The sequence below is a fragment of the Daucus carota genome, chromosome 6 (genome assembly GCF_001625215.2).
Source record: "Daucus carota subsp. sativus chromosome 6, DH1 v3.0, whole genome shotgun sequence".
Taxonomy (NCBI): Eukaryota; Viridiplantae; Streptophyta; class Magnoliopsida; order Apiales; family Apiaceae; genus Daucus; species Daucus carota.
In genome coordinates this window covers 29,205,519-29,217,560 of record NC_030386.2, presented here as the reverse complement: position 1 = coordinate 29,217,560, position 12,042 = coordinate 29,205,519, and the positions used below count along the sequence as shown (strand labels likewise).

At 34.4% G+C, this 12,042-nt stretch overlaps 3 protein-coding genes across 3 annotated transcripts; 2 read left to right on the top strand and 1 right to left on the bottom strand.

The window, feature by feature from the left end:
• Positions 1-2,191: 2,191 nt before the first annotated feature.
• Positions 2,192-5,362, top strand: LOC108225589 (uncharacterized). The gene is made up of 3 exons (XM_017400495.2): positions 2,192-3,178; positions 3,314-3,871; positions 4,892-5,362. Exons 1-3 carry the CDS (start codon positions 2,399-2,401, stop codon positions 5,003-5,005), a joined length of 1,452 nt encoding a protein of 483 aa, XP_017255984.1. The 5' UTR covers positions 2,192-2,398; the 3' UTR covers positions 5,006-5,362.
• Positions 5,363-5,497: 135 nt separating this feature from the next.
• LOC108225590 (uclacyanin 1) lies at positions 5,498-6,631 on the top strand. The gene is made up of 2 exons (XM_017400496.2): positions 5,498-5,902; positions 6,017-6,631. Exons 1-2 carry the CDS (start codon positions 5,731-5,733, stop codon positions 6,502-6,504), a joined length of 660 nt encoding a protein of 219 aa, XP_017255985.1. The 5' UTR covers positions 5,498-5,730; the 3' UTR covers positions 6,505-6,631.
• Positions 6,632-7,417: 786 nt separating this feature from the next.
• LOC108226669 (transcription factor bHLH115) lies at positions 7,418-9,722 on the bottom strand. The gene is made up of 5 exons (XM_017401662.2): positions 9,452-9,722; positions 8,559-8,621; positions 8,202-8,282; positions 7,962-8,124; positions 7,418-7,859 (listed from the first exon to the last, which is right to left on the bottom strand). Exons 1-5 carry the CDS (start codon positions 9,604-9,606, stop codon positions 7,593-7,595), a joined length of 729 nt encoding a protein of 242 aa, XP_017257151.1. The 5' UTR covers positions 9,607-9,722; the 3' UTR covers positions 7,418-7,592.
• Positions 9,723-12,042: the final 2,320 nt, after the last annotated feature.

Genomic DNA, 12,042 nt, shown 5'->3' with positions numbered 1-12,042 from the left:
GAGAACATTTTAAAATGTATAGAATTGATGATATTATTAATCGTATGAAGTACAATGACCTGATGCTCGGTGGTTATTTACTCCGTCACAACTCACACCCACATTTTTATATTTAGGTTAGACATGTGAGTCACATATCAACATTAGAAAATTATTTATAGATAGATAGTAATATATTTATCATTAATACTGTCGATTTATATATAATATAAAAGATATCGTAAAAATTAAATTTATAAGAAAAATATAATTAAGGTTCATATGATTTAATCAAATCTCACTTCGTTATCATAAAATTATTCATTTAAAAGATTACGATATCCAACAGTACTAAATAAATAATAAAATAATATAAAAACTAAATTATACAGTAATTATTCAATTTCGAACTATATAGTCTCATCTGTCTTCACACGGACAACAAAGGAAAACAAAAACAATTTGAATGTATCATTATTAATTTAACAACCGACGAGGATAAAAATATTGCTAAAAGAATTTAATATGAATTTATGTAAAAATCAAAGACCGCACAATAAACGATTTCTGTCGTCATCAATGTCAAAAAAGGATTATGTTATACTCCCACTTCCCTTTCTTAGCTGTCGCCTTTTGGGTTTGTGCCAGTCAAATTGACCAAAATTTGATTGAAATTTATTAATATTTTATCAAGTGAAAAAATAAAAAGAAAATATGTCAACTAAAATAATTTTTAATCAACTTTATGATGTAATTTCAGTTTTTTAAAATAATGAAAGAGTAACTTATAATTTTTGGTCAAAAAATAGTCAATCTAACCAACAAAAATAGAAATATGACAACTAAAAAAAAACGGAAGGAGTATTATGCGTGTTTATAAATAAAACTTAAATAAGAATGAATGATCATGGTTATAAAATGAATGTATAAAATATAAAGTCTCATTAATACTAATTAATTGACATGCAATAAGTTTCATTTATGTGAGGGTTTCAAATTATTGGTTTTAATACAACAAATTGCCAAAAGAGTTATTAAAATATGTTAGAAAATTTACAAAAACTTTAATGTATACTTATTCACAATTTTCTCAAATTAGCTTTTGTTATGATCTTTTGCGATTAATTATGTATCGAATATTAGAGATTTAATACAATAAACATAGATAGAAATGAAAAAAACAAAATAATTTAAATCTCTATGTGTGAAATTAGTAAAAGAAACTTCTACATTGAGAGGCGATAGTGATAATAAACAAAACACTTTGTAGTTAAAAAAACAATCACCTCTTAATATAATCATAATTATAAACGAGTCAATATATGTACCGGTTAATGCAAATATTTGTGCTAAAAAACTTCAATTCAAATACTAGACGTGTCATTCAATATTACCCATATGTAAACTTTAATAATGGAAGACTGATTACACCAATGTGAGGAGGATATACTATCAATTCGTGACCAAACAAATCACATGGTGAGGGTTATTTTTCCGGGGAACATGACGAGATTTAACAAAGTGAGATACTATCGTAAATCACTAAATCCTTCATAATTATTTACTCATTTCTTATTTCTTATGAGTGAATTCTTGTATAACTGTCTGTTTAATTTTATAAAAGTAATATTTTTGCAGAAAATATCATTTATGGGCACTGCGTAAGTTCTTCTATATTAATTATTAAGCAGTTTTTTTTGAAATAAATTATTAAGCTGTTTTTAAGTTTCTCTTCATTTATTAGTGTAATTAATTCTATTTTATATGTTATTAACTGGTATCATTGTAAATACTTACAAAATACAATTGAATTAACAAGAAGTGGTTTCCAATCATGTACTCCTATTTAAGAGTATATTTATTGTTTTTCATGAAAGAAGTCATTTTGTTCACGCACATGTAAACATGTTTAACTCAACACATTCGCTCAGTATTTTGATAATTCGATTAAATCGTGGGTTTTGTTTTTATTTTGATTAGCCGACAATGCTAACTAGTTTTAATATATGCTGCAACTTTAAAGTCAAAATTTGTTGTCACCATTAACATTTTAACTAATTTTCTTAAAAGTCAGAAAATGCCCAAAACGTATCACAGATCTAATTTCTACCCATCCATTGATATTAACCCTCGTGCTGTCCATGGTCATCGAAAGTATCACACCTCTTAAGACTTCAAAGTCTAAACATTGACACTTGTCAGCTCCTCAAAAGTTTCTCATAAAAACCGTAAATAACAATGCCAATTTTTCAATTTATCATCATACGGATCTAACTCGTCAAAAAGATTAACATGATTTTTCAAACATCGACCACGCCGTGAGTCACGGTGTCCTACTAACTCACCAAACTCCCTAAATATTTGGACCAGTACTATATCACACTGTTCATTCCTCTTGATCTCTGCAGCTCTGGCAAAAATGCAGTTCCTTCATGAATCACCCAAGTCTCGTAAATTTAATGGCCTTAGAGGCTTGATCTTAATCTCAGCCTCGATATTTATTACATATCTCGTTGTTTCATCAGTCCTTGTCCCGAACTCAAACTCCAAGCCCCTGCATTTCTCTGTTTCTTTGCAGGATGTTTCTTCGCCAACCTCTCTTGATCATATTGTTTTCGGAGTTGCATCGAATAACATGTCGTGGCCGCGCCGCAGAGATTACGTTCGTCTGTGGTGGAAGCGGAAGAAAATGCGAGGATGTGTGTTCATTAATTCCAATGTAACTTTATTAGATCAAGGCAATGAGGATGATTCCTTCCCTCCTATGTGCATTTCAGGGGACACTAGTCATTTTAGGTACACGTACAGAGGAGGACTCCGGTCTGCTATACGCGTGGCGCGGGTCGTGTCTGAGACTGTCGCCCTTAATTATACGAATGTCAGGTGGTTTGTGTTTGGAGACGACGACACTGTGTTTTTTCCTGAGAATTTGGTGAAAGTCCTGTCCAAGTATGATCATAATTTATGGTACTATATTGGGAGTCATTCGGAGAGCTATACACAGAACAAGTTCTTCTCTTTCGAAATGGCTTATGGAGGAGGTGGATTCGCGATCAGCTATCCCCTGGCAAAAGTATTAGCCAACAATTTTGATTCGTGTATGGACAGATATCCCTATCTTTATGGCAGCGACGGTAGGATCTCTTCTTGTTTAGCCGAGCTCGGAGTATCCTTAACAAAAGAGCCAGGTTTTCATCAGGTAATATCTAGCATTTCCTTATTCAACTGTTCTAGATTTAGCTAACAAATTGCGAATGTGATCACTTTCATCGATCTGATATAGTTTTTTGTTTGTTTGTTTGTTTGTGATTGTGTTGTTTAAAAAATGGATTAGCTGGATATGAGGGGAGATATATTTGGATTGTTAGCTGCACATCCATTAGCACCCTTATTATCACTCCATCATTTGGATATTTTGGATCCAATTTTTCCCAACATGACATCGAAAAAGGCACTGGGACATCTATATGAAGCTGCAAAGTATGATCCTCACAGGATCATGCAGCAAACAGTGTGTTACGACAGATGGTTTTCATGGACAGTTTCGGTGTCTTGGGGCTATGCAGTTCAAGTGTACGCGAGGCATGTTCCTTTACCTTACATGCTTCGTGCAGAGAAGACGTTCAAGCCTTTTAAGAAGGGAAATCATTTGAACTATTATTTTAACCTTGATGTAAGAGATTATGAGGAGAATCAGTGTCGAAGACCAGCTGTTTTCTTCATGAATCGGGTGTTTTCTGAAGGGAGTGAAATACAGAGTGAGAACATTGATGGAATACGGAGTATTTACAGGAGACTGACACCTGATAACTGCACTCGAGACCTTGGTTCGCCTCGCAAACTGGAAGAGATTAGAGTGTTCTCCCAGAAACTTAATCCCAGCCTTGCCCAGGTAATTATTAAGTTAATTTTCAGATTATAACTAACTTGATATTTATATGTCCGAAGTTTATTGATTAAGAGCATCTCCAACGCACGTCCCCTGTTAGCTTTAAAGTCTATGTGTCAGTCCATAAACCTAATATGTAAAAAAAACATCACTCCAACGCAGAGACCTGTTAGCAATATTTTTAGATACCGAGAATTAAGCACGCTTCATTTGCTGAACCAAAGTCTGTCATCTATATCATATCCACGTCATTTTCTTTTAAAATTTAACTCAAAAAAATTTAAACTTGCTCCAACCTATATGTCACACTGCTACATTCATACCTAAATGCCTCCTCTCTCGACTGCTTAGAGATAAGTAGGGCACTGGAGGCATGTCTATATATCTCCCTCACTCTTTTAACAATATCTATCGCTCTCTTTAACGGAGATCATGACATGAGTTCAAATTTTGTTAACAACAAGTTGGGTTTGCAGATGTGTTTATTTATGAAAATTTAATACTATTCTGAAGGAAGCCGACCAAAGGCCAATTAGCTCTTCTGTTGAATGAGGTCGAGTGTTCAACTTTGTCGAGGTTATGCACCGCATGTGAGCTGTGAGCATTCCTTTTATTATTTCTTAGCTTATAATAAATGAGCTCATTTTAGTAACCGAGAAAAGTTGAGTTGAGTTTGATGGGGGTAGGCGTGGAGGCCCGCCTTCAATCTTGTTAGGAAGCCGAAGGCCATTAAACCAGTAAAATTTGTGACAAGCTTTTATGATACCCTTGTGTTGTGTTGGAACTTATATGGTAACTTGTACTATATCTAACATGCTATCTCTTACTGATCCCCAAAGTAACTGATTAATTTGTAAATTCAACTGAGAAGCTTAATTTCTGGAACCACTGCACAATAAGCTGCTGAACTAGATCTTTTTGGTTCTCGGCTTTCTAATTAAGGTTATTCTTTCAAAATTTTAGTTTTCTTGAAGCACTACTATGATGTGATGATAACAACCTTTTCTTGTATTGCTTATGCAGTTAATTGCACCAAGAAGGCAATGCTGCGATGTATTGCCTTCCACAGGCGGTGAACTGATGGAAATTGCCATTAGAGAATGCAGAGAAGAAGAAATGACTTACCTGCATTTATAGCAACTCTTCCATGGAAGTGCTACATTACAAAGCTGCACTTACTTCAGCCGTAAAATCAGTGTTCTGAAGCTTAGCACATAAAGGGGGCAACTATGAAATGTAAAGGTTAGGAGATTGAGGTATTACTATTGCTCGGACGCTGATTGACTGGCGGTTATGTTCATTGAGCCACGATGTATACGAGGACAATTTGAGTCTTGTGTTGAAGCCACCACAGGCATAGACCAGTTGTCCAGTTACAAGTTATTGGTTGAAATACAGATTAGATAGTAATATAGTTTTCAAGAAATATAATGATATACTGCAGTCAAACAAACAACAAATATTATGGTATTTGGTCTGGTATTAGTTGTGTTATACTGCGTGGCCAGGAAACAATTTAATTACTAGTTATTTGGTTTAGGTCAACCCAACCTTTATGGAAAGGCAACTAATTCCATAATTAAACAAGATTAACAACTCCAGCTTCTAATATCTCAATATCACAATATTCATTAGTCAGCCCTTTAGCTTTCTAACCTGACAGCAAAAAACTTTCTGGAGTCTAAAGTATATACATACCTAAACCAGTCATATATTATAACTAAAAGGTATTTTTTTGTCCTGCTATGCCTGTATATAAATAGTCTAGCTTTGTTCGAACTAAAACTCAGACCATACCATCTATCACTCTTTCGAAACAGACATTCTTATTGTTAGAGCTGCCTCTTGAGTCTTGATCAGCAATGTCGATGGTAAGAACACTAGTATTGTGCTTGGCTGCAGCAGCCATGATCGTTAACTCAGTTATCGCAACAACTACTTTCACTGTAGGAGGTTCAACAGGGGGGTGGGATACTGCCACCAACTTACAAGCGTGGTCATCATCCCAGGCATTTTCAGTCGGAGACAGTCTGAGTAAGTATAAATATATTGTATCAATTTCCCATTATTTAAAAAGATGCCACTCTTGCTAGAATTGATCTAATGACCTGGGATATTTCATTAACAAGCTCTTTCATCACGCTTCAGTTTTTCAGTACACACCAAATCACAATGTTCTGGAAGTTTCAAAGGAGGACTATGATGCCTGCCAGAGTAGTAATCCAATCCAGGTGTATCCGAGTGGTGCCACGCCCATCTCTCTCACTTCTCCAGGGAGCCGATACTTCATTTGTGGAGCAGGTGGACACTGCAGCTTAGGAATGAAAGTTGAGATTGTAACACTTGCAGCATCAGCCCCATTACCTGCTTTATCGCCAGACATCACCGCTCAGCCTTCTGATCCCTCAACCTCCCCTGCTGCTTTCTTCCCCTCGCCTACAGAAACGCCAACATCTCAACAACCAGCTAACACAGGTCCTACAGCAATTCCTAGTTTTCCTCTAACAGGGTCTCCGCAGAGCTTTGATCCAGCCAACGCACTGTCTACCCAACCTCCACCATTTTCAGCTGCTAAAGTGAGGACTACTTCATCTATTGGCTTTGCTATTCTCATGCTGGTGTCATTGTTTCTCTAAGCCCTGTATTTTTCAGCCACATTCTCTTGAATGCTCTTTTCATCTCAATACATTGGATGTGATATGATTCACATCCATTTGCAGGCAGATAACTATCTCACTAATATGAATTTATATTTACTCTAAATCGCGGTTTAAACATACTTTTGAATTTTGGTAACTATATCAGGGTCGAACTTTTGAATTGGTACCTACATGCAAAACCTTGAACCTTTCAACTTTTAACTATAGAACTTAAAATATTCAAAGAGTTAACGCTTTTTAGTAAACAAACTGAGACAGAGAAGTCCCAAGTGGATTCACTGCAATACTGCATACATAAATGAGTATAAGTCTTATAAATGAGTATAAGAAAAAACTTCTAATCTAAGTTTCATGGATTATGCCCTGTCATATTTATCTTGCTAAGTACCGGATTGAAGGGTCAAATCGCCCTGTTGAAGTCCATATATTCCTTCGTTATAGTTTTAGTTTCCATTGAATTGTTTTTACGTATGTATAGTCTCCCGGCACCAAGTTATTAAATGGTGATCTAGGTTGTATATGACCGGATACATAATTCTAGCTTGTATAGGATCGGATACATATATCTATCTTTCCATGTGTCTAGATTTTTTGTTCAAAAGAGGGAATGACAAAGAAAAGGGAATTTACTGCTGTCTTTCAAATAAATTAATTTCTGCACAATATCTAAAACTAACTCAAAGCTGAATTCGACCCCATCACAGAAGTAATGCGAAAAGTTTTCTCTAAATCTAGGTAGTTGATATGAGAGCAAGCCCATCTGCACATAAACACTTCCCCAGAACAATCATGCTAACAATATTCCCGCAGTAATGGCCTAATGGACAACAGAAATTAGGAGATCACATATGACAAATTATAGAAACATATCTCCTAATCAAATACTGTGTTAAACAAAACAAAATCACATCTTATTGTACACCACATGCAATCAGTGAATGTTAAACTGTTCAGACAGTAAGGTTTACACATTTCAGATCCCAAAATATAAAGTTCAATGACATGAAAGAGAAGACAACAATACATCGAGTGAGGGACATCAAACCATTTATTAAGCATTCCACTTAAGCAACTGGTGGACGGAGCACATGATCCTGTGATGTGTCAACTACAGCAGGCGGCATAAATTGCCACATAGCAAGGCCAGGGTATCCAACAAAAGGCATCAATTTGTTATCAGCAGCTTGTCCTTGAGGAGAGAATGAAGCCCCCAAAGTGGAGGGGTGGGGCAAAAAGCCTGGTTGTGTACCAAAGGATTTGACAAGCTGCTCCAGCTTCTCTTTATCCATCTTTATCCTCTGTTTCTCATCACGAAGCTCATTCTTTTCAGCCTGGAATGATTCAGAAAGTGAAAGCATTGTCTTAGTAAAAAATAGAACTGAGATTCAGAAGCCAATGAATATTTTTGAAACTTAAAAGTATGAGAAACACACCTTTAATTCTTTAATCTTCTCCTGCAATTCCTCATTTGATTCTTTAAGCTTCCTGGCTTCACTTTGTAGCTGTGTCACCATCCGGACAGCATCGCTTAGGATAGCAGTCTTGTCAGTTTTGGCTGGCCTTCCAGGCTCCAGTATGGAAGCCAATTCCATGAACCTTTACATAATTCTAAATGTCACTTAAGATTAAAAAAAAGAAACATACAGTATAAGATAAGAGGATAAATATCATGCCTCTCATTCAGTCTGTCTCTTCGCAATTTCTCACGACATGCTTTGGAGCCAGATGCCGGATTGCAACCATCTGACCTGAGCCTGAATATTGACAGCTAAACATGTTATGCTTTATTGTTTGGTGACAGAGAATATTCTCTTGGTAAGTATCAAGTATGTTGACATGTTGCTGGATAGGTAGAGGACTAGGGAGAGAGATAAGAACAGGTTGCGAGTGAGTACATGAGTGAAAGTGATTCAATTTATTCAGTGACAACAGAATCAGAGACCTAACCTTAAAAAAACTGTAAAACAGCAGTACATCTTATCATGGATTTATTATTTTTTAACTACTAGCAGAAGAAACAGGATTTGTACCGCTTTCGTGAAGCTGCTTCCTTGATCCCTTCAAAATCCCCAGGTGAGCAGTCAATCTCAGTACTGCCAAAATATTGTACCAGGATTAAGTTGTTAAACTGCCGTGGCTGCCTAGAATGCATGAAATAATACTTTGATATGCACACATAAGAAAAAACTCATTTTATTGCTTTCATATCTTGCTATATCTATAATCTATGTGGCTTTGTCTTGATTTCAACTTTTGTTTAAAGAGAAGAACTACTAGTGCTAGCAAATTTACTTCCAGACCATGGACCTCTTATAATTCCTCAATATAAGGGCTCACCGAGGATTTAAAGAGCATCCATTGACCTAATATATCTTTTCTGTAGATCCCAAACTCATCATTTCAACTAAGCCTTACCACCGTCAGAAGTTCTTAATGGATAAGTGAATAGTATTCCACAAATTGCAAGCTCAATAATAAAAAGAAACCCATTTGAGGGTTCAAACCTGGATTAAATGATGCATGCTTAAGTACATATATTTCAGTTTCGACCATACCCACTACAAATTGTAAAAAAAATCGCAATTTGTCTTGCCGTTTTAGGAGGACCGAATGTTTATCACCAGAGAACCAATATACTCCGCACTTCAATTTTAACAATGTGTGATGCAGAAAGTGAATTTTTTCCTTAAAGAAGGCCTATACCTTGGGCAAGCAAGATCATCATTTTGGCAGGACAATTCCTCAAACACAGACACGGCGGATCTAGGATTGATTTATTAGGGACATCAAACAAATTTTTGAATTTTTTGGATGTATTTTATAATTTTGTAAATTTTAAAACGGCAAGCTCCGTATGCAATGCACATAGCACCAACATAACATGCATACAGATAATTAAATAGAAAAAAAGTAAGACACAGACCATGCAATAGAGGAAGAATTGATCGGCCAGCTAAACGCAATGGTCGGGGACGGCGGAAACGGAACGGTGGAGATATCTTCAACCAATCCATAATCAAAGAGCCAGTTTGAGCAAGCATCCGTTGGATCAATATCCATTGTGGAACAAGACTTCATCAAGCGCTAGCTAGTAGTTTTCCCCTGTTTCTTTCTTTGGTCTCAAACTGAAGCTCATCAATAACAAGTAACAACACTTGTAGAGTTGTAATTGTGTATGTAATGATGATGACATTGCAGCGTTGAGAATCCAACAGTGTCGCATTTTGTCATCAAAGTAAACGACCTCCTCTGTTTGTTTATTTTTTTACTTATTATTTATCTTATTATATATTTAATTCTTCTAAAAGATCCGTTCGGATAACACAATCTTCTTTTCAGATTGGCTACCTATTTAATTCTGCTTTCTTGCCTTTCGCTTTCCTTCGGTTTTCGGTGTAACTGCCGAATCTTTTACTATTAAATTTTTCGCTGTTATCTAAATTAATAAAGCTTTCATCATATATAATACTTCTCCTTTAAAGTTTTATCACTTTTAAAATAACTTTTATATTACAACATACACGCAATGTCATCTCAATTTAGGGACTTATACATTTAAATTCGGTGAGACGAGTGAAATATATTCATATTTGTTTTATAATTACTGAAATTCGAAATAGTTGACATTTCTGTTAGTTTGTGAAATGAATAACATTCTAAAAAGCCCAATATCATACTATTTTTACACAAGTTCGATATACTCCCTCCGTCCCACCGGGTTGTTAACGTTCACTGTTTGCACGCATTTTGAGGCTCTTATAAAGTATAGTTCTATAATGTTTTTTTAATTTATTTTTTTTCTGAATAAAAGTTTAAACATCAAACTTTTATTCAGAATTTTTTTTATAAAAAAAAACCTCATGCAACTATATTTTATAGAGGTCTTAAAAAGCGTGCCAAAAAGTGATGTTAACAATCCAACGGGACGGAGGGAGTAATAGTTTATTTGAAAATTTAAATAAAAACAAATATGATAATGAATTAATGATACATAATAAACGAAATAAATAAGTTAAGATGGCAAATAATAGTCAATAAACCACTGTAGACAACAAGTGGTATAGTAAAATCGTTAAGTCAGTTAAATTAGTAGGAGTATAGTATAAACAAGTTGTGTCAGTGTCAGTCGCCGTCGTAAACCTCGTGAAGAATGCCGCTTAAGTATTGATCTGTAATCTGTATTCTGTATACTACCGGGTAATATTTAGGGCTTTTTTTTATTCATAACCACGTTTTCAATCTTATTTCCAAAAATACTACCTTATCCAATCTTATTTTCAAAAATACTACCTGTCTCTAAAATATTTTCAAAAATACTGTGGTTGCAATAGAGGCGATAAATATATATATCGATTCCAACGATGAGGTCGAAAATGACATTTGAAATCTGGAACTTGAAATCAGGGATTCAGTTGCATATATGGTTGCATATGAGGTTGTATTCAGTTGATTTTATTGTAATCTAATGGCCCCGCAGGGGCACACATACATCAGTTGCAACTTACAGTTTCCGTTGCATATGCAACTATTTGCAACTGAAAACTGTAAGTTACAAATGATGTATGGGTGCCCCTGGCGGGACCATTAGATTGCAATAGAATCAACTGAATGCAACCTCATATGCAACTAAATGCAACTGAGTAAGTTACAACCGATGTATGTTGTGCCTCTGGCGAGACCATTAGATTACAATAGAATCAACTGAATGCAACCATATGCAACTGAATACAACCATATGCAACCATATATGCAATTGAATTCCTGATTTCAAGTTCCATATTTCAAATGTCATTTTCGACCTCATCTATGGAATCGATATATATATTGCATATGCAACCACCGTATTTTTGAAAAATATTTTCAAAAAGATAATATATTTGAAAGATTTTAGATAAGGTAGTATTTTTTTATTTTTTTTTGAAGCAGATAAGGTAGTATTTTTGAAAATAAGATTGGAGAAGGTAGTATTTTTGAAAATAAGATTGAAAAAACAGTATACAAGGTAATTCCCCTAATATTTAATATATCCTTCTGTTTTATATTATCTACTCATTTCTAAATTTTTAACTAGTTAAATACATCAAATATTGATCTATTAAAAGTTATTCTTATAAAATTTCTATATTTTGAAAAGGTTTTTATATTTTAAAAATTATTATATATTTACTGATATAATTCTTAAAATTGATATATGAGTATATAATACTACTTTCGTCCTTGTTTATGTTCATTATTTGCACGTATTTTGAGTCTATTATAAAGTATAGTTTTATAATATTTTTTTAATTTATTTTTTGAATAAAAGTTAAAATCAAATTTTTATTTAGAAAAAAATATTATAAAACTATATTTTATAAGAATCTCGTGTCCAAAAAATAAGAATCTGTTTATGCTCCAATATAAGGTTGGGTTAAAGGAGGGAATATAATTGGAAATGAATATAATAAATAAAAATTATTATTACTCCCGGGATTCGTAACATCTACAGGGTTTCCTATGTTTTTGGAGCCCGGA